Source organism: Branchiostoma belcheri, unplaced genomic scaffold, assembly GCF_001625305.1.
Source record: "Branchiostoma belcheri isolate BF01 breed outbred unplaced genomic scaffold, Haploidv18h27 scaffold9, whole genome shotgun sequence".
In the NCBI taxonomy this organism is placed as follows: Eukaryota; Metazoa; Chordata; class Leptocardii; order Amphioxiformes; family Branchiostomatidae; genus Branchiostoma; species Branchiostoma belcheri.
The window spans coordinates 5,286,800-5,309,326 of NW_017804575.1; the positions used below are offsets into that span (position 1 = coordinate 5,286,800).

At 40.3% G+C, this 22,527-nt stretch overlaps 1 protein-coding gene and 1 long non-coding RNA gene across 2 annotated transcripts in view; one reads left to right on the plus strand and one right to left on the minus strand.

The window, feature by feature from the left end:
* LOC109487846 (protocadherin Fat 4-like) overlaps positions 1–22,527 on the plus strand; it is a 122,511-nt gene that overhangs the window by 44,066 nt on the left and 55,918 nt on the right. The window contains exons 3-5 of the mRNA XM_019791938.1: positions 12,856–13,363; positions 13,505–13,741; positions 20,104–21,201. Of these exons, the coding sequence (XP_019647497.1) occupies positions 12,856–13,363; positions 13,505–13,741; positions 20,104–21,201 (1,843 nt within the window). The remainder of the gene's footprint in view (positions 1–12,855; positions 13,364–13,504; positions 13,742–20,103; positions 21,202–22,527) is intronic.
* Positions 1,247–3,247, minus strand: LOC109487847. Its single transcript, XR_002141284.1, has 3 exons — positions 2,851–3,247; positions 2,051–2,090; positions 1,247–1,784 (listed from the first exon to the last, which is right to left on the minus strand). It is a non-coding gene; the product is annotated as an uncharacterized LOC109487847 (long non-coding RNA).

Below are 22,527 nucleotides of genomic sequence, written 5' to 3' on the forward strand. Positions count from 1 at the left end.
GTTTGCCCTTCTTTATCACAGTGTTAGGTCAGGCCTTTGCACACATTTTAGACATTGTTGGGTGTAATTAAAATTATCTGCCTGACCTATGGTACCTCGTTTAGCTTCTGTAAAGACCTATTAAGCTCGGCTACCGGTGCATAATGATTTGGTCAAAGCAGGGATGCATGCTCTGTTACTATCATGTAGAGTAGCTCAATATTAAGTGTAAATATATGATGATAAAAATGTCATCATGACAAATTGCAAAGTACATGTTTTGGTATGTAAGGTTGACATACCAATATCTTGATATATAGTTATGATTTAAAAGAAAACCTTGACTTGGAACGAGTGAAAGGTGAATTTATGATCATAAATGTTCAGGGAAAAACTAGAGATAGGAAAGCTGTCTTTAAAAAATGGATAGAGATAGAATGGCATCATACTGTTATGCTAGAGACACAATTCAATTGTTACCCCAAGCAAGTATGTTGCCTTTGGTGTTTCTTTGGTAATTCAAAGATTTCAAAAGAAGCCGTCAAAATATAGAGTGCAGAGGTCAGCTGACAGCAGTACAAGACATACAATCATCTGTCCAAAGATCAGAGAGAAATAGACAATTGTGGGAGGGGGGCTACAAGCCTTACCGACATCATATCCCTATAGAAAATATTGTTAAGCTTGCCTGCAAATTGATGATCTCTTTTAGTACCAGGGTTATGGAGAACATTTGTCATCGCGGGCGCTAAAAGTGCGTAAACAGAACGTTTTGGGAAAGCTGCAGGTTTCCCCGGCAATGTTGTGAAAGGGTTTGAGGACGGCGTATTGTTCGGTCGGAGTGGTGGCTGTTTGTTGGAGGACCTTTGCAGTTTACTTGGGCCACACCAATTTAATTTCTTGGTTAACGGATTTTTCTAGAAAAATAATGGAGCGGGCGGCGAAAAAAATAAAAAATAACTAGAAAGGTAACATTTGCAAGCAAATGCAAGATGTTTACCTCAGGATGGAGTCACCTACCATTTATACCTTTATTGGGAAGGATGGGTGGAAGCATACTTTGCTTATACTGCTAACTTTTAACTACTAAGATTATACTTATTTATAGAGTAACATTAACTGGGGGATTTGAATAATGTTTTTGCCCTTGTAAGGCCAGGGATGAAGTTAAAAATGATTCACTCAGCACACACTCTCATTATGTTTGCAATTAAGAGGAAAGATGCATGTATAAGTCATGTACACATTGAATGTATCTTGACAGCTTTAATTAAACAATTTGAAACCTTACAGTTGTCTTACAATCTTGTTACGCTATTGAAAATTACAAGTACGAATTTGAACAGCATTTTACTTAAATATGGCACTTAACTTTTATTTGACAATCTTATTGCAGGTATGTAGATAATAATTATGATGAGATTTTATACATTTTAAACTCTAGTTGCAAAAAATGGAGACTATACATGGCTTATACATGTATAAAGTACTACAAAACTAAACATGCATAATACATAAAACAAACCTGTAACATATACTATAAAGCCATACATAATTTTTCCATACACTGCGAAGCTATACATACATATTGAAAAAAATATACATTTCTTACATATACTATGCAACTTAACATACGTATCTAATATTTACGTACTGGAAAGAAATCAGAATGGTACAAGTGTTTTTAGAAATGGTCACAATCTGCTGTATCGTTCTGTGGATGGCTGGGTCCAGGTCAGTCCTGTTCCTCTCCAGTCAGTTTCTTCTGGACCAAGCTCTGCTTCCTTCCTTACATGAGGTCCAATCTGCAAGATAGAAACAGGAGAGTATGATTTTGTCTTTTAAAGCTGATCAGAAACATAGATCACAGAAATTATACACTGTGACTAAGTCATTCCTTAACTTGGCTTAAGTGATAAAAAACATCTGCATACTTTGCTCTTATTATTCATAATATAGTCTTTACACTACAACTTGAAGCTGACACCACCATTATCTACTGTCTATTTGTACTTAGACAGTTTCAATAGAAAATCATTCTATTTCCTTTTTAGCACTAGCTTATATGTACCTGCTGTATGTTCTGTGCAGGATCTTCTAACTGCTTGACCCTTGAAAGAAAAGGAAACAAAAATTATTTACAGACAACAATACAGTAATGAACACCTAAACATGGGATTACATGGAAATTGCTTTAAAGTTAGAATATACCAAGGAAAATATAAGTGCTTATAAGTGCTTGTTCTTGCATCTTTGTCCTCAATTACATACAATGTAGTTAGTGTGTAATCTATCTATAATATACATGTATATATTTTGAGAATCCTCCAGTTTTGCACTGGAGTAAGTTTGGAATAGTCCACTTTTGCGTGGGATGGAGGTGTACTGAAATATGCTGTATTTGCTCCCACGCAAATGTCGACCTTGTCGGCCTTTCTAGTGTTTTTAGCGTTCTATCTTGATGACATTGAAAAATCCCCATTGACAGAAAAACGGAGGCCGTTAGAATCACACACGCCCCCCTCCCCACTGTGATGACGGAAGGGACATATCGATAGTGTAATCAATAAATCTACGGAAAAAACGCCAAATGTTCGGTAAGGTTCTGCCCAAAATGATCCACACCCGAATATTTTAGAAGTTTTGACGGTATTTTTCGGGCTAAACCCGCCCGAGTTACGTGATACTACACAGTACATCGTTAGGTAGAAATTATGTAAACAAGACTTCAGCTAAACACGTACGCTTCGGTACGCGTACGCTGTGCACATTTCTACCGGTCAGAATCAATCCCAAACGCTCACAACAACAGTCCCTACTCGTGGAAGCCGTACTTCTGGCCATATTTTACACTGAAGGAGCACAACTCACCGTGGAAGTTGGCGGGCATCTCTCAAGCTGGTTGCGGCGTATGTCCACGGCAGGAGACGCCATGGTTTCGATGTATCTGGGGGGACTGGACACCACCGGCGGCTTCACCTTGGTGCAAGATCACCCACCTTCACTAGAAGAATGTGCTTTCCCGTAAATAAAATCGAAATAGTGACCGTATCTCGAATGACGCTTCTCATCTCTCTCTCTAAGTGCTCTTTGGTGTGGTGTTTTATTCTCCCTACCCCTCCCGCCTGGATGGCGTGTTCCAAAGGCCGCGCGGTCGTTCACCCGGGGGTCATCGAACCCCCGAATTGGAACGCGATTCTAAAATTCTAAACGGGTTCTAAATGGGTTCTAAAGTTCCATTTGGGGCTTAAAATGCAACTTTTTTCACTCATTTTTTGCCAATAAAATCATATTTTGACATCTATGTTGCCCAAAATGACCAAGGTTCAATGTCTTATGTACCGTTCTACCACCTTACCAAATTTCAGGTGTTCCCAGCCAGTAGTTATGGAGATATTGCTGTTTTTTATATGTTTGGAGAAGAAGAGGAGGAAGAGGAGGAGGAAGAGGAGGAGGAGGAGGAAGAGGAAACCGAGCAAAAACAATATGTTTACCATTTTCTTCGGTAAACATAAAAACAGGCCTAGGCATCCTATTTCAGCCCAAATGGTACAATAGGAGCCATGAAGTCAACACACCAAAATTTAAACAATGAATTTTGAACTTTTAATGATACCATTGCATTGAAAGATGGAATAACTGTAACAACTAGGATGAAAAGGACTGTTTTCAACTGTTCAGGGCAAAATATGATCATTTTGCAGTTGATTCTGAATTTTTATTTTCGTTTGCAAATCAGAAAAAAATGAAGCGGGCAAATCCGTTAACCAAGAAATTAAATTGGTATGGCTTTGGGGCTGATTTCACTTTGTGAGGGCTTGCATGGGAAGAGCTTGTCAACTTTCCTCTCCAATGCCTTTCCCTAGGAGTTAAGTACATCGGTCCGTGCCATTTGAAAAGCACAGTACACTCTGCATAGAACTGAGGGTGGGAGGGGGGCAATGAAAAGTTCACACTAAATTCAGTTGTAGTAGTTCAAGTTGTACTATCATGAAAGTTCATCTGTTTTGGTAGTTACATGTTTAAAGCCATGTGACAAGCTGGGTCACTCAGTCTACTGAGGAAGACCAAAGTGACTGGTTGAAAGCTCTAGGTGAGAGAATTTTTTATGTTGGACCAAAAGTTTTCACTTTAAACAAATTCAGTTGTAATTCTGTCTAACATTCTCAGTTTTTCTTTGATATGAAATGACTTCCAACCCCTTAAGTATTTGAAAAAAAAGTAATTGCCATGGAATTTTTTTCTTTTAGCTTGTTTCCAGACCAGTGGTTTATAATTTCCATTTAGTCAGTTCATTAGCTTTTTAGTTACGGAATACACAGGTTTCTACACCAGTGATCAGAAGTTACAAGGTTATTTAACAGGAAAAATGCTTTTTTTCTACTAATTCCTTGTCAGTCTTGCATAAATGCAAGTTTCTCACAGTTTGAAACAGAATAGTAACAGGTTGCATCTACGCGGATTAGACTTACGCCTATGAAATTAGGCTCCTGCTGGGACTAGAAATTAGCTGTGAGTGGATAATCCATCCATAATCCCTTTTAATCCCTTCCTGTCATGATATAAATGGAAGGACCATAGCTTCTGGCTTCTAGTCTGGGATCTTCCATACCAAATTTGTTACAAAAAAATTATTTCAAGAATACCATGTGAGAATTCAATACAGTTTACTTGTACCTAAAAATGTGGCTGACTTGTGTGTTGACATGTTATTTGATAGAAAACTTCTAGATATTATTGCATCTTTGGTTTTGTCATAACTTATACATTTCTGGAGAAATTCTATCACTAGTATCAGAGGTCCACAATGTAAGGACAAGAATGTTTCAGTCTTTACTTAATATTTACTGTGAATCTTGAAATATTTGCAGTAAACTGTTTGATTTTAGCAGTAAACCTTTCCACAGCAAATTCATGATACGTTTTCTCTTGTATTAGGCCACACCAATTTCTTGGTTAACGGATTCGCCTGCTTCATTTTTTTCTGATTTGCTGATAAAAATAAATATTCAGAATCAGCTGCAAAATGCTCATATTTTGCCCTGAACAGTTGAAAACAGTCATTTTCTTACTACTTGTTACAGTTATTCCATCTTTCAATGCAATGGTATCATTAAAACTTTAAAAGTTCAAAATTCATTGTTTAAATTTTGAACTTTTGTTTAAATTTTGAACTGGTGTGTTGACTTCATGGCTCCTATCGTACCATTTGGGCCATGATAGGATGCCTAGGCCTTTATTTATATATTTTTTCGCCCGCCCGCTCCATTATTTTTCTAGAAAAATCTGTTAACTAAGAAATTAAATTGGTGTGGCCTTACCACTAAAGAATTTTTTAACTGCAAACTTATAACACAGCGAAAACCTCCTTTTTACTTCCAACTGTTTAAAAAAGTCCCTGCAAAAATAAGTGAGTTTACAGTAGCCCAGGTGAGTTCCCAGGATCAGACACCTGTTGAGAATCGCCCGAGGGGGGAACTGCCACTGAAAGGACAACTCTTCTGATTTATGAGATATCCCCACACCTTCAGGGGATGAGTTAGGAGGGGTCAATCCTCGTCTTTTCAGGATTTCTGTCACCTTTCCGTAGATGGTATCAAATTAAGAATCGAGCAACTTGTTCACAAGAAGTGATCCTTTGGGTAGGATATGTCATCGGTCAAGGTAGACTTGATGATTTAATGAACTGGACATAATTTGGATAAAATCCATTTCAAAGTGTTCAAAGGTTTAATGTCATTCAGGAAAATGTTTTATAGGGCTTCAGAAGCAGTTGTGACAATAGGTCCCAAACAGGGATATTATAGTTAAGCCAGTCTATCCTAAATCAGTTTGACAGTTCTTAATACCTTCTCGACATCAGTATGCAAAACTTGATGGTACAAATTTAGAATCTAATTAAAAGTAGAATTGGCAGTTTCTCTCTTGTGTCATGTCAGACTATTGGTGCACCAATAAGGCCCGATTTAGACTAGAAACGCTTAAGGGGTTTTGGCCAGGGAAACGTTTCAGAACGGTTCACCGTTCCCGGTCTAAAGAGGAAAAAACGGTTTGTTATGGGTTTTCGCGGACCGTTTCCGTTTTCGACCGTTTCAGAACCCTTCAGCGGGGGGCCCGAAACGCTTTTTGCTAGGTCTAAAGTCAAAGGGTTTCTTGAAACGGTAAACCAGGTCACGTGTCATATGCTAATCACATGCTAATAAGCCCGCGCGCGTCCATTTTCTGGTAGATTCGCGCCATATTCGATTGTGTCCATTTTCGCCATTTTATATCATGTATTTCTCAAATTTTCGTCATCCTTTATGTCTGGGGGGATGGCAGAAGGCCAGGGGAGGGTCTGGACCCAAGAAGAGATCCGCTGCTTGATCAGCTTGTGGGCCGATCAAACTATACAATCCCGCTTGGAGACCTCGCGTAATAAAGAGGGCATACAGATGCTTGTGGACGGGCTGGCGGCTGAGGGGTATTTACGCACCCCAAAGCAGGTTCGGGCGAAGTTCAAGGCCCTGAAACACAAGTATCATAAGGCCAATGAGGCAAACGGTAGAAGCGGCTCGGGGAGGTCATCATAGGTCACTGTGGGTCAGAAACATCCTGTGCCACGGGCGGCCCGAAACGCTTCCGCCTCTGTGTCTAAAGACGAACCGTTTTCTGTGGTGAAACGTTTCGTACCGTTTCGAAACGGTATACCGTTTCTAGTCTAAATCTGGCCTAAGTTTTATTTGTATTTTTTTAGTTTCTTGTAAAACTTTATTAAAGACAAGCTACTGGATGTATTGGATGGTTAGCTTTAGAGGTATTGTCTACTGTATTTTCTAGAGTTCTAGCTAGGTGTACATTCATACATTTGTTAGTACCATGAAGTTAGTCTTAAGGGCGCTGGCAAAGCTTAGTGCAGACAACAATTCTTCTGACATGAGTCAGTAACAAAGCAAATACCTTACCATATATATGGGGCAAAGGGCAATAAGACATTTCAAAGAAAACTGAAAAAAAAATATAGGTCTACATTAGGCCACACCAATTTAATTTCTTGGTTAACGGATTTTTCTACAAAAATAATGGAGCGGGCGGGCGAAAAAAAATAAAAATGAAAACAAGCCGAGGCATCCTATTATGGCCCAAAATTGTACGACAGGAGCCATGAAGTCAACACACCAGGCTGGTTCAAAATTTAAACAATGAATTTTCAACTTTTAATGATACCACTGCATTGAAAGATGGAATAACTGTAACAACTAGGATGAAAAGGACTGTTTTCAACTGTTTAGGGTAAAATATGAGCATTTTGCAGTTGATTCTGAATTTTTATTTTTATTTGCAAATCACAATAAAATGAAGCGGGCGAATCCGTTAACCAAGAAATTAAATTGGTGTGGCCTTAGTTCTACAGTGTTAGTTTTAGAAAAATGGAAGTCCAGTTAAACCAATTTTTCAGCAAAGCACACAGTGTACAGATATAGTAACTGATTTGTGCCCTGCCGCGCCTGGTGAAATTGAATCCGTAAATTGGCATCCTAGATTTATTGCCTGGAAGCCCTCGCTGTGGATTGGCAACAAAATGGCGCCACAATTCATACCGAGTAAATTTTGCCTACCTACTCAATCACTCACCCAGGTAGGAATGAGGCCACACCAAGTAAATTTTATGGATGACGTCCTTTGGAGACCCTAAATCTAATGCGAGAGGGCGAAAAAAACCAAGAAGGGCCCTAAGTAAAAACAAGATTGCCTAGATTAGAAATATACTAAGAGACGACAAATGTTAGGACACAAATTGAATGAGGTGACACAGTGTAACAAGCAAGAAGTCTTTTATTCATCATCAAAACAGCAATAAATCAGGTGGAATAACAGTTGTCGTCCTGTCCTGTTTTCGCGTTACGGGTTTCACGTCAATCTGACGATTTGCGGCACTGTCGTGACTCTTTGGTCATAGTTACAGGAAGCGGAATTTTTTTTTTTTCTAGGAACAGGCCAAAATCAATGCGCGCGCGGACGTCATCCATAAAATTTACTTGGTGTGGCCTAAAAAGAAAAGCTTGAAATGGATTACTAACAGTAAATCCTGATGGAAGAATATACTAATATAATCCTTGTAATACGTTACACTAGGGTATATTGGTAATGTCAAAGATTTAAGAGCAATTTTGATTATGAAGTGTATGAACAGACTTAAAAGTACATTAAGGTGGAAGTAAGTTTTAAATCTATTGTGCACCTAAGAATTTTTGGTTGCGTCAGCAAAGAAATTGTTGGAATAAATTTACCCGTTCCAAATTGCAGAATAGTGAAAAATGTTTTCACAACTTTTAATGATCCTACTTGCTAGCACTAAGGCCACAGTAAGTAAATTTTATGGATGACATCCTCCACAGACTCCAAATCTAATGCGACCGGACGAAAAAAAAAACAGGCCAAAAAAAAACAAGGTTCCTACATTTTAAAATTTTGACTCATGATTGTACAAATGGTTTTGATTCAGTAGGAACATCACATATACACAGCCAGCATCACATATCACTGCATCAAAGTAAAAATAATCAGAGCCTCTCTCCTCTCCTCTCTTCATAGTTATCTGCCATTCACGTTCCGGCATGGCAACAGACATCTTTGCCCATTTTCGGCATGTTGACCACTGTCAGAAGGCAACAAAATTTTTTTTTTTTTTTCAAAATCAGGTGAAAGTTAATGCACACGCTGATGTCATCCATGAAAATTACTTGCTGTGGCCTAATTGCTAGCTAGCAAGTTTTTCACGTGCACCAACAGTGTTTCTTACAGGTACGATGCACTTAAAACTGCATCGTACCTGCGGCATTTCAATCCACACTGATCCTCTTGTTTTCCAGATCCTAGTGAGAAATCTATGTTGAGACTTAAGTGCTATTGTATGTGTTGTACAATCTAATTAAACTGAGAGAACACGGTCTTAATAGTCAGTAATGACTTGAACCATTTGAGCAATGCTCATGCCACTGTGCCCATAGTGGGACTATCACTGAAGGATTCTGGCACTTTCTCGGTTGCTTAGATCTAGAATGTGTATGTCATAATATATATGGGTTGTCATGGCAACAAAATCGTGTGAAAGGCCATTTAAGTCTTCAAATTTAATTTACTTTGGTATGGGTTGCCAACCCTTTCATGCTTTTATTATTACTGCCTGGTAGCGAAAGTATTAAAACTTTTTTTTTAGAAAAGAATTGCTTGAATTCACTACCTTATAATCTCCGAGTCTTGTAACTGCTTTAAAAACATGTATTACCACAGAAACAGCATACTAGGGTTTGGGGCCTAATTTTCTTTTTAATATCTTCCTTATTATGAACTAAATTGAGTTGAGCCTAAAATCTGATTAGTGTGAATGAAATTCAATGAATGTACTTTGATTCACAATGAAATTCACAGTTGGCAAATCCCAAAGACAAAGTATAAGCGCGAAATCAGGCTGAAAGGAAGAAAAATTCAAACCAAACTTCCCATAACTGGATTAACATACGCAGCGGACCCTGTATTAGACGATAAGATATGAGGTCACGGGGTCATGGATGGAATAACAGGAGCTCTCATCTGTTGGTGGGAGACCTTTATTATCCCTGAAATGACCACTTTCTATGGGTTTATGTGGTTTAATATAGGTTTATAACAGGACGGAAGATGAATGATCAAGCCTGTTTTGTGACGGATAACTTAGGAGCAGGGTCACTGGAGCAGTCCAATTTGTGATAGAGGGGAGCTTTTATGGAAATACACACTGAAAATTTGAAATGATAACTGCCAAGATGAAACGACTCTAAATTTCAAACTGACCAATGATTTTGGGATTTACCACTAGATTGTGGAGGGGGAAAAAAAATATATCCCACGCGAAGCCCAAGCATGGGCCCAAACATATATCGCATTCCATCCATGGCTGGACATAAATCGTCGCTGACAAGGTTGTGGGGAAGCACTTCTAATTTTCCCTCATCCCCAAACTGTCAAGCAAGGTCTGCTTCCAGGTGGCTCCCCGTGATGAGAGAAGCTTTGACAGTAAATTGCTGGAGCCTGGGTTCCAGTTAGGGTCGTGGCGGGGTCAGTCGGTAAAATGTGGTTTAGCTATCGCGGGTTGGTACTCCCTGGTCGATGAATACTTTTCAGTATGACAGATTGGTGGAGGTAGTGTTGGTAGGGCGTAGAAATCAATACATGTTGCTCGGGTTTTTTTTTACGCGATGTGGCACAAGTTGTAAGCGATAGCATTGCTTCATAGCATGCAAATGTTGATTCAGAAAGCCAACTGGTTGCACAGGATTCAGACCTTGTGATTCGTATGCAGGGTTGTTAGCCACTACACACTACACACACAATATAAGCTATTGCATAAAGCCTCTGTCACACATTTTGAACCTTCCTACAGCTATGACTTAGTTCCTGACCACTCCCTGGGTAGCTATAGGTTGGGATTAGCCTGGAATCCATCCCATTCTACTTGAAAGTCCTGTTCGCTTCTCTGATTGCGTCCAAGCATAATTTGACTTTCCTGACCACTTCCAACTGAAATTCATAGATAGCTGGCATAGATTATGCCTATAGATTTAGTGTAGTACCGAAGACAACCTTGCCAACCAACCATGGATACCCTTTCTCACAACTGTCTCCCAACCATATGCATGGTCTGAGGAAAGTTGGGGGATCCTGGGCCCTACTAGGGTTTGGGTTGGCGTTAGGAAGGGCATCCAGCCATAAAAAAATCTTGCTTCAAAAAAGACTTGCACTTGATGCAAGTACGTCTAACCCCCAGTTTCGGGGAAAAAAAGATGTTAAACTGGATAGAGAGAGAAAGAGAGAGAAAGAGAGAGAGAGTGACAATGTACGTACAGGGGCATAGCTTATACATTGTATATATAATGTAAGCTGTAGTTACTGTACTCTAACCAGTGTACTGGAGTAGATAATATAAAAACCTTCAGTTTCTTTGTCACAAAGTTTGTGCATGATTAAGTCCTACATGTATGCTGTAGACCACAGTGCCAGCCTGTACCAACCTTTATCAAACGGCACTGGCTTGGGGAGCTTTGCTCACCACTATCTCACCAGCTTATCAGGATTATCCGTAGAGCCTAATTTAGGAGTGTGAATTTGACAAAAAGCATTGATAACCAAGAAAAACACAAGCAAAAGTTTCTAAAACATTTTAGGTAATGCCTCTCCCTTTGGGAATGGTGGGGGGGGGGCAGTCTGCTAGCATAAGCTACTGGAAAGGCTCAGTACAGAAAAATATCTGTAATATTTCTTCTGTGGAATGCATCAGCAGAGGTTGAAGATGTTTTTGTTCCGAGTCGATTCTCACAGACCAAGCTAAAATCGAACATCTGAGGCTATGGGAAATTTGAGTTGGAATGTATATTCTGAACTGTATTTTTGCACATGGTAACCATTACGGGGGACATTTAGCCAGATATGTTATTCTTATGACTACTCTGTTACTAAGCAAGCTGCGAGGCCCAGCCTAAACACAGTCATGGGAGTGGACCATAGGCAGGCTAGGAAAATAAATAGGGAGTGTCGGGGTCTCAGGGGAAAACCATAGTGGAACAGGTGGGAGGAGGCTGGTAGTATGTAGTGATGCATACGGGTTCACTGGACTTGGATCCGGACTTGTAAGAATGTTTAGGTTCAAGTCCAAAAAAACCTAAAAGTCAAGAACCGAGTCCAGACTTATTACCATAAAAGACCATTTCACATACCCCTTTTCTTTCCAAACCACCTAAAACCTTCCGTAGATTGTAAAATCTTTGCTGCAAAACGAAGAAAACATTGCCGAAATTCAGGCATCGTCAAGTACTGGCCTCCATGTTATGTGGCCAAAGTTTCACCCAGACAACATTGCAAGGTTGCCAACATGCAATTTTGTATATGCCATGGGTTTAGGTCCGGACTTACAAGTCCGGAACTGAACCTAAACCTCTGGACTTGAATCCGGACCTGAACCTAAAATTGGGTTAGGTATGCATAACTAGTAGTATGAGTTTGAGGTCAGGGAATACTATAGGGATAATACTTTAGATAGTTTTGAATAAGGTTTTGAGTTAGTTATGGAGAGATTATGTGTTCTATGTATGTTATGATTTACATGTACGTAGCCAGCTGGCACCAAATGCCTATAAAGCTAGACCTAGTAGGGATTTATATTGTTTTTGGGGGGAGGGCTGGAGCTTTTCTCTTTCTAATACACATAAAAAAATGTTGCTGGTTGGAAACTTGAAAAAAAGTTATTGAAGATAGGTCCATACAGGTTTCGGTTAAAAACTTGTTGTTTTTTGAACTCGTAAGATAAAGTATAAAGGTTTTTTTATGAGTCTTTTGCTTAGCCAAAGTAACAACTGACGGATTTTAGAGCGAACTGATTAAAGAACAGTGGTCAAAATACTTTTTTTCAGTGCTCTGCAATATTGCAGAAGAGTCAAAATTTTGTTCTGCAATTTGGAAATACTTTCTACAAATACACAAGCCTCTATTGTATACTACGATCTTGCAAGTTTATAAGCATGAACTATTGATTGATATGCAAATTAGTGAAGACAAATTTTTGGAAGTCCAAAAGGAAACAAAAGATAAACAAGTCAAGACAAGGTTGATGTAAATTAGTGAAGAAGCTCCTGTTGTTTCAGAACAGGAGCTTAAGTGTTGTCTGTCCTTTGGGCCAAGAGCACCAAATCCCAAGTGCCAATTTTTCCTGCTGCAAAATTGCAGATTGTATAAATTTTTCTTCTGCAATCTTGAAAATCTATCTGCAAATTGCAGACTGCAGACAGGTATTTCGAACACTGAAGAATAATTGGAATATCTTATAAACTAATTAAAAGTTTCTTTCTTCTCTCATCTATACAGGTCACCATCACTCTTGAGGATGAAAACGACAACACTCCGTTGTTCGACACGGACTACCGCGACATCAGCGTACCCGAGGACCTCGCGAGCGGCGGACTGGTCACCACGGTGGTCGCTAACGACGCTGACGTTGGGAGTAACGCGGTCGTCCTCTACAGCATCATTGCCGGGGACAACAACCAGTTCCGTGTGGATTCTGACACGGGAGAGGTTCGAACCAAGGGACCGCTAAACCGCGAACAGTCGCCCACTCACTCCATCACGGTACAAGCCAGCGACGGACAGCAGGCGTCCACGATAGACGTCCGCATCGCGCTTACCGACGTCAACGACAACGCGCCGCAGTTCCTCCGCTCCGTGTACTCGTTTGACATCAGGGAGGACGCCGCCGTGAACTCGGAGGTGAACTTCGTGTCGGCTACAGACGCGGACGAAGGAAGCAACGCAGACATCACGTACTCTATCACTGATGAGAACCAGGGGATGTTCGACATCACTCCCAAAACTGGTGCGTGTAAAAACACTTACTGTGGGCCCGCAAGCCCTTTTCCGTAGAGCGTTACAAAAACACCATTAAGATCATTGTGTGACCATGCCTTTGACTATTGAAGTTGAAGTTGCTAACACAGTGCTATAATCCCCCCTGTAGGAGTCATTATCCTCAGACGACCGCTGGACTACGAGCAGACGCAGCATTACGTGCTGACGGTCCAGGCCCAGGACGGCGGCGGCCGCGCCAGCTCTGTCACCGTCTACGTCAACGTGAAGGACCTGAACGACAACCCTCCCGTGTTTGACCCAGACCGCTACACCGCTGATGATATCTCCGAAGATGTGCCCACTGGAACCAGTATTCTCACTGTCACTGCAACAGATAGGGACGAAGGTATGCTGTTTTTTTGTATCATCATTAAAATGGCTTAAGTTGGGGAAACCCACCCTTCTCGATAAGTATGGGATCTTGAATCTGCCTAAGGAGCACGTCGGCAGAACGTACTGCGCCTGCGCAGAACCCCGCATTTTCGCGTTTTTGGTTGGGTTTTTGGTCAACGTTGCATCAGAGTTTTGCCTGTTGCAGAGGATATTCTTTCCGACACAACATTTGGAAACTACTGTCGAAATGCTAACCTTATATGAGCGAATACAACCTTATATGAGACATTCTGCCGAAGTGCTATGTACAATACATTACGGGTTTCGCACAGGTGCAGTACGTTCTGCCGACGTGCTTGCCTAAGGTGCATCGTTCCCCAAAACATAGCACCTCTGGCTTCATGTCCCATATGAAAGGACATTTCTGTCTGAAGTTAGGTACTCATTTTCATCAGAGTTCAGTGAGGAGATAACTGTAAAATACCTATCCCAACTGGGCACAACATTGGGGCCAGCTAGGGATTCGAACCCAGAACCTTTAGATAAAACAAAACCATCTTGCCACCTGAGATTTCATTTATTTATTTATTAAGTTTTACCACGTACAATATGCACTGTGGATGGCATGGCGAAACAGGTGTTTCTGACATGAAACACCTTTTCAAAGCCGCCATACCAATAAAATGACAAGTCAATACAAAAAGTAATCAAATCACATAATACAATTTGAGAAACAAAATTGAATAAACTTAGAATTTCTCACCACCTTAAGTGTACCTCACCTTCCTTAATATCATCTAGGTGGCAAAAGATGTAATTTTTCTGTCTTTGTTTACAAACAACGAGAAGGACAACATATAAACAAAGCATTTCTTTGATAGCCTAGCTGCTAAACAACTTAAATTATAGGTTACGAAAGCGAAAGATTTACAAAGACCCACACAACAGAAGGTTTCGGTAGACACAAATGGACTCCCAAATTCCTCACATCTCCTTCGGGCTAAAATATTTTGAAAACTTACGTCCACAGAGGCAGCAGGGCGTGTTTATTTCTGTTTAGATTATAAGCGACCTACAATTCGACTTAACGTCTTATCCAGAAACATTGCACAACAAACGTTACAGCGAAAACCTGTTGTACAAACAGTATCAAAGAATGCCGTAACATTTTTCCCCACATTCCGTCAAGCCACCAACCACTTTGCAGCTACACCTTTCTGCTCTTCCTACCTCTGTGATTGACAGTTAGAAATTGACCAATCCCAGAAGGCTATATTTGGTTAAAAGCCAATTTACAGAAAGCATTCTTTTAACGCAACTGCCTAGGACAGGTGTGCTGTTGAAATGTAAAAATGCAGCTTTGAAAAATAAAAGTCTGCCTCATTGTTATACATGCAATCTACATAATATGTAATCATCTTTTTAATCAGTCTGTGTTCCAATAACATGACAATAAGAGTAAATTCTGAAATTATGAGACTAATATGTACCTCAAAAATGAAATTATTCTCTATTGTGATACATGCAATCTACATACACACAAAGCAAAAGTACTATAATGTTGATATTTACATGACACATATTATATTAACAGCTGTTCTTGATTTTTATTGACATATCTGTTAAACTGAGTGTTAATTTTGTCTTTCGCAAAAAAATGGTAATGAAGATATCAGTCTTATCTCTTTTGTTGACCAACTGCAGTAAAATGTGTCCCTTTTAGAGTAGCTATTATCATAATATCCTCCCTTTTGGAGCACACTACAATATAAAAGCTGTATATCTCTGATAACAGTGTCTCAAGCTTGCTAGACAAACCCATTTCTAAACGATTTTCCCCACCCAAGTCATCCAAGCGGGAAAAGAATCCATAAATCTTTTTGTTCTGTTCCGCTGATTGCTACGGAAGGCTGCCAGAGAACAATTTTGGCGGGTTGTTCAATACAAACACGGTACAATGAAAACGGTGCTATATCTCTGATGATGCTTGCAGGAAAAACCATTTGGAAAAGCGCGGAAGTGTGACGGAGCCATCTGGGTCGGCAACTGTATCCCTTTTGTCCAGTCTTTGTCTGGTATTGCCTTTCTCTGGAACAATCGCTGTTTTGCAATCAGAGGATCCCCGTTGCAATCAGATTCTTTGGGCTGGAATCAATGGCTTTTCCCTCGGTCCAGTTACCTAGAGCCGCGTAAATACCCACGGAGGAGGAATTGGGGACAATACGCAAGCTGCATGATGATGTGTTCACAGCCCGTATCAATGTAGTTCTCCAGTTCCGTGTGTGTCAAATTCATCTATCAAAAAATTAGATAAAACAATGACTATAAATTATAATGCTGTCAGGTAAGGCCACACATATTTAATTTCTTGGTTAACGGATTGTTCTAGAAAAATAATGGAGCGGGCGGGCGAAAAAAAAAAGAATAAAAACAGGCCTAGGCATCCTAATATGGCCCAAATGGTATGATAGGAGCCATGAAGTCAACACACCAGGCTGGTTCAAAATTTAAACAATGAATTTTGAACTTTTAATGATACCACTGCATTGAAAGATGGAATAACTGTAACAACTAGGAGAAAAAGGACTGTTTTCAACTGTTCAGAGCAAAATATGAGCATTTTGCAGTTGATTCTGGATTTTTATTTTTATTTGCAAATCAGAAAAAAATGAAGTGGGCGAATCCGTTAACCAAAAAATTAAATTGGTGTGGCCTTAAGGAAGGATGCTAGTCTGCATGTGCAAAATTTGGAGATGACTTGAAGCAGTTTGAAAGAGAAACCTTTTCTCTCAAAATGAAAAGAAGAAATTCTATCCCCCCAGTATCATATAAATTACAGTACCGAAAACCACTCACGGTTTTAAAAGCTTCAGATAACATTCAATTACGGCACTCGTGATTGGTTGACGGAAAAGGAAAGTCCATCCAATCACCTTTGACCTAGTCTTCATTTTTATCTCCCTGGTTGTAATGGATCCGAGAATGGAGTTGTTAATTAGGTGTTTCATCCATCCGTGGACGGTTGGATATTAAAATTGATATTGAAATTGAAATTTTGCGCAAACTTCAGGCACTCCAAAAATATAAGCCAAGTCCAGGACCCTTGGACCAACCAATCACTGCCTCTGAAATTAAAGATGCAATTCACGCCCTCAAAAACAAAAAAGCCAGCGGGGATGACATGGTCACCAATGAAATGCTGAAAGCAGGAAAACATATCCTATTAACCTCTCTCTTAAGACTTTTTAATAGTACCTTCTCATCAGGAATTTTCCCCAAAATGTGGTCGAGAAGTTACATCGTCCCCATCTTCAAAACAGGGCGAAAAGACGACCAAAACAATTATCGTGGAATAGCCATTTCCAGCTGCTTAGGAAAACTTTTCTCCTCGATTTTAAACAAAAGACTTTCAACCTTCCTCGAAGGAAAAGAAATCACAAAACCAAACCAAACCGGATTCCGAAAAACTATAGGACAGCAGATAACATCTTCATATTAAAAACCCTTATCTCCAAATACACACAGTCGGGAAAACGATTATTCGCATGTTTTGTCGACCTGTCAAAAGCTTTTGACTCCATTTGGCACGAGGGACTTTTATTCAAGCTTCTTTCCAATGACATGTCAGGCAAATTTTTCGATGTAATTAAAACCTATACAACCAATCTGAGGCCAGTGTTAAAACTAAAGAAGGCCTAACTGAAAGTTTTCCCGTTGAAATTGGTGTTCGCCAAGGATGTGTTTTAAGCCCAACCCTATTCAACCTATACATCAGTAATCTCATAGATAAACTCAACGCAGAAAACCTAGACGCACCCCTACTAGAACATTCCAAAGTTACTAGCCTCTTTTATGCCGATGATATCGTCTTATTATCGGAAAGTGAGCAGGGATTACAGAAAGCAATAAACACCCTTGGACGGTACTGCAAACAATGGAAGTTAACTATCAACCTGGCAAAAACTAAAGTAATGATATTCAACAAAAGAGGCCTCTTATTTTCTAACCTTCGTTTCTCACTAGATGATAAAGAGATAGAGATAGTTCAATCATACTGCTACCTAGGAGTTGTGTTTACAGCAGGATGTACATTTAGCACTGCCATGAAAAATTTACAAAAGAGGGCCCTAAGAGCAATGTTTAACATCAGAAGTACTCTCGGAGAAACCAGATCCTCTGTATCATTACACTGTAAACTGTTTGACACATGTGTTGTACCGATATTACTGTATGGCTCCGAAGTTTGGGGCAGTAACAGTTTGAACGACAAATCGCCATTAGAAACTGTACATCTGAAATTTTGTAAATACATTCTTGGTGTCCGTAGGAACGCCAGTAACTCCGCATGTAGAGCGGAACTAGGACGTTTCCCCTTACAGATAGAGGCCCATTGCCGAATGTACAATTACTATTTTAGACTAGTTAACGAAGTGCTCCCAAGTAGTTTACAATATGAAGCCTATACAGTACAACAAGAGCTAGTTCGCCGAAATATACCCTGCTGGTTATCTGATGTAAAGAAACTGTTAGAGGAGTCCGGTTTTGCCTACCTGTATTTAAACGGTCACTTAAACACACCCTCCCATCTAAAAGAACTAAAACAGAGATTGAAAGATATCCACATCCAAAAGTTCTACTCAGAACTACAAGCAGAAGGACGAAGAGAAAACCAAGGCAACAAATTAAGAACATACAAAACATTTAAACTGAACTATGAAAGAGAAACATATTTAAACATTACAAACTTCGAACATCGAAAAACCATGTGCAAACTTCGTATAAGTGACCATCCCTTACATATAGAATCCGGTAGGCACAACCGTACCCCTCTGAACGATAGGACGTGCGAATTCTGTGATCATCTATATGTAGAAAACGAGTCGCACTTTTTACTTGATTGTAGTTTATATGAAAATGAACGTAAGGTGTTATTTAATGTACTAGATTTAGACAAGAAATATAAGAAACTGTCCAAGCAAAATAGATTTATACATCTTATGTCAAGCAGAAATGAACACATTGTAGAAAAAGTGTGTGATTATATCAATAAGTGTTTCAAGAAGAGAGAAGAAACCAGAACCAAAAAATAGACAAACAGTAACTTTAAGAATTATGTAGTACTTAGAATCCTAGTATAGAACTCAAACATACATTATGTATGTATGCACCACATGTATTTTATACTGTGACAAAGCATGTATGCATTTAGCCCGTCTGGGCAAGGATATGCAATAAAGATCATTTCATTTCATTAATGTACGATGGGTTGTGTTCGCTCTCGGTCGTTCAATTTTACTGTCAGACCTTGTCGCAATGTTAAATTACCCTTGATAGAAACATTTCCTAGATTGCTACACCCTCTGTGAATGTAAAATGCATGAAGTTATGCATACATTTACGTGTAGACCCTAGGCCACTCCAATTTAATTTCTTGGTTAACGGATTCGCCCGCTTCATTTTTTTCTGATTTGCAAATAAAAATAAAAATTCAGAATCAACTGCAAAATGCTCATATTTTGCCCTGAACAGTTGAAAACAGTCCTTTTCATCCTAGTTGTTACAGTTATTCCATCTTTCAATGCAGTGGTATCATTAAAAGTTCAAAATTCATTGTTTAAATTTTGAACCAGCCTGGTGTGTTGACTTCATGGCTCCTATCGTACCATTTGGGCCATAATAGGATGCCTAGGCCTGTTTTTATTCTTATTTTTTTTCGCCCGCCCGCTCCATTATTTTTCTAGAAAAATCCGTTAACCAAGAAATTAAATTGGTGTGGCCCTAGGATAAATTGGCTGCATTTCATTACTACATGAACAAGGTTGATGATGGCTTTTTGGGGCTTTGAACCAATCTATTCGCCCAAATTTGGCCAGGATCAAGTCGTAATGTATAATTTACAGAACTGATTTGGGGCAAAGAAGTGCCCGGACATTTTGAGTGGCCGCCATAATGGAAATGGTAATCTACTTTGTCTTGTACTAGAGGGGAATTGCAGATGCCATTCAGATTTAATTTGGTTGGAGATTGGCAATTAATTTGAGACTATCTCTCTGAGTCTGAGTACATGTATGAAGTAGGGAATATAGCAGGTGTGAGGTGGTTTTTAATTAATGCATTTTTTAACACAGGATAAAAAGAATTTTAATTAAAACAGACATTATTACATTTTGTACTTTTTGGGGAGAAGGAAAATTTGGTTGAATAAATAATAAAATATACATGTGTATATTTTATTTGCACATTTCACATTGTATTTCACCTAGTTTGAATTACAAATAAACATAAGCAGTTAGGGCTAGAAATTTGTGTTAAAAATTTACTTTAATATAGACTTGCAATGTATAGAAAGTTTCAACATTGTTTTTTCCTTCGTAGGACCCAATGCAGAGATCGACTACAGTATTGTGTCAGGTGACCCCAACGATCAGTTCAGCATCCAATCAGACGGCACCATCGTGACGGCTGCAGCTCTCGATCGTGAGCAGAACTACCTCTACAACCTGGTAGTCATGGCAACGGACCGTGCCATTCCCGCGTATATGCGGCTGTCCAGCACGGCTCAGGTCGAAATCATCGTCAACGACATCAATGACAACCCTCCCAGGTTCGTCACGCCGAACGTAACATCTGTTTACGAGAACAGCCCCATCAACACCGTCGTTATGACGATCAGGGCCGAGGACCCTGACGAAGAACGCAACAGCTATGTGGAATACTCCATGGCATCCGTACCGGGGAATAAGTTCGTGCTCGACTCCGTAACTGGACAGTTGAGGGTGAACGGAGATCTCGACAGAGAGGCGACGCCATTTTATGTTGTTACCGTCACCGCCACAGACAAAGGAAGGCCGCCAATGTCTGCGTCCATGGACCTCACCATAAACCTGTTGGATAGAAACGACAACAACCCCGTGTTTGGACCGGTATCCTACGACGTCTCGGTTCTGGAGGATGTTGCAGTGGGCACGGAGCTGGTACAAGTCGTCGCAGCCGATGTTGACGAGGGTACAAATGGCGTGGTACGGTACAGCATCGTTAGAGGGAACACCGACAACGATCTCGCTATCAACGCAGTCACGGGCCGTATCTCTGTAGCCAGACTCATCGACCACGAGAGAACCACTGGGTACGACCTCGTCGTTCGAGCGCGTGACCAGGGCGCCACTCCATTAGAAGCCCTCGCCACCGTCACCATCACCGTCACGGATGTCAACGATTACGTCCCGCTGTTCCTCAACTCTCCTTTCGTCGCGCACGTCATGGAAAACGACAACAACGTGCCCCAGTTCGTCACGCAGATCTCTGCGCAGGATGAAGACTCGGGAACGATGGGCCAGGTGGATTACTACCTCCCCGACGACAAGGGCGGCAGGTTCTCGATAACGTCCTCCGACGGAAGGATTTCCCTGCTGCGTATGCTGGACAGGGAGGACCAATCAGAATTCCTCCTCATTGTTACGGCCGAAGACAGAGGTGAGAGTTTGTTTTTTTAATCAAGTCATCCTAGATTTTTGCTCACATACATTGCCCTGTTCTGTTACGACCAATTTCTGTTTGACTAGGAAAAAGGAAAGTGATCTCAACTAAGTTTCAGCTCACTAAAAGTCAACCCACCACTGGTCATGACAGAGAAGACAGGCACTATGTATTTACAGGTTCATTGTACTGCGGAAATTCCCCTAGCTTTTTTCGTCAAGCACAATGAACAGTGGCCATGGACTAAGGACCCTTTCCAGTAGTGTGCATGTCGACATAAGTCGGGATTCGAACTTCCATCCTCTTGGTCCAGTGGCAGGGTTGCAAACCACTGGACTGCAGGCTACTGGACTAGGGTTTACGGTACCTTTTAAGTTTTAGTAAAATGAAGGTCCTTGCCAAGACTTGTCTATACCAGCCTCTTCCCTCAGGAGTTACAGCGCTCTTTCCAAAAGGCCAACGCCACCCTTACTCACCCCCTCTCCTGACAAAACATCCCAGCCTGGGTGATTTATGTTGACTTTGGAACCTCGGATTCCTCCTAGCCTTGACTTGCAGGTGGTTCTCTTGTACTTCACAGGAAAAACACTGGTTCTGACTGAAGCATCCGTTTGGTTTGCAACTGTATCCCCACTCCGAATGTTTAATTGTTTAAAATGATGTCTCCCAAACCTGGAGGTAGCTAGGTCTGTGTTGAATGGTGAACAGTTCCTTGGTAAAGTCTTGAAAGCAGTTGTGTTCCATATGTCGTAGAACAATGTCTTTTGTTTGAAAGAACCTTTCGTAGCATCTCTTTGAACAATTAGCTGCTCTATTAACTTTCTCCCTGCTGCTTGACCACATAGAGCGTACAATTTTTGTGCCAAGTGGCTACCTTAACAGGCTGAAGGTTAATAATTTGAACAGAGTTGTCTTTTTCTTGAAGGGAGTAACAGCTTTTTAGTTTTGGCAACAACTTTTCTGTTTTAATAAACCTTGAAAAGCTACTGTTTAAAGTTGATTGCTTTTGAATTTTATTTCATTTATATCATTGTAGAAATATACAAAGTTTCAGAGTGTACAAATTTTTTTTTACTTAAAGAAAAACTTTTCTTTTTACCTTTTGTCACCCTACTACTGTACAATACCTGTGAGTCAGAAGATAGATATAGGGACCTTCCTTCCTTGAAGACATCTTAATTGTAACCAACCAGCCAGAACCAATAGTTCAGGACCCCCTCTAGGACTGACCCCTCGGTGACCTGACCCTGCTCACAGCACTACTACAGTTTAGCCCCCATGTAGGACATGGCTGTCAACTTGGGAACATTCTCTCATTAATAT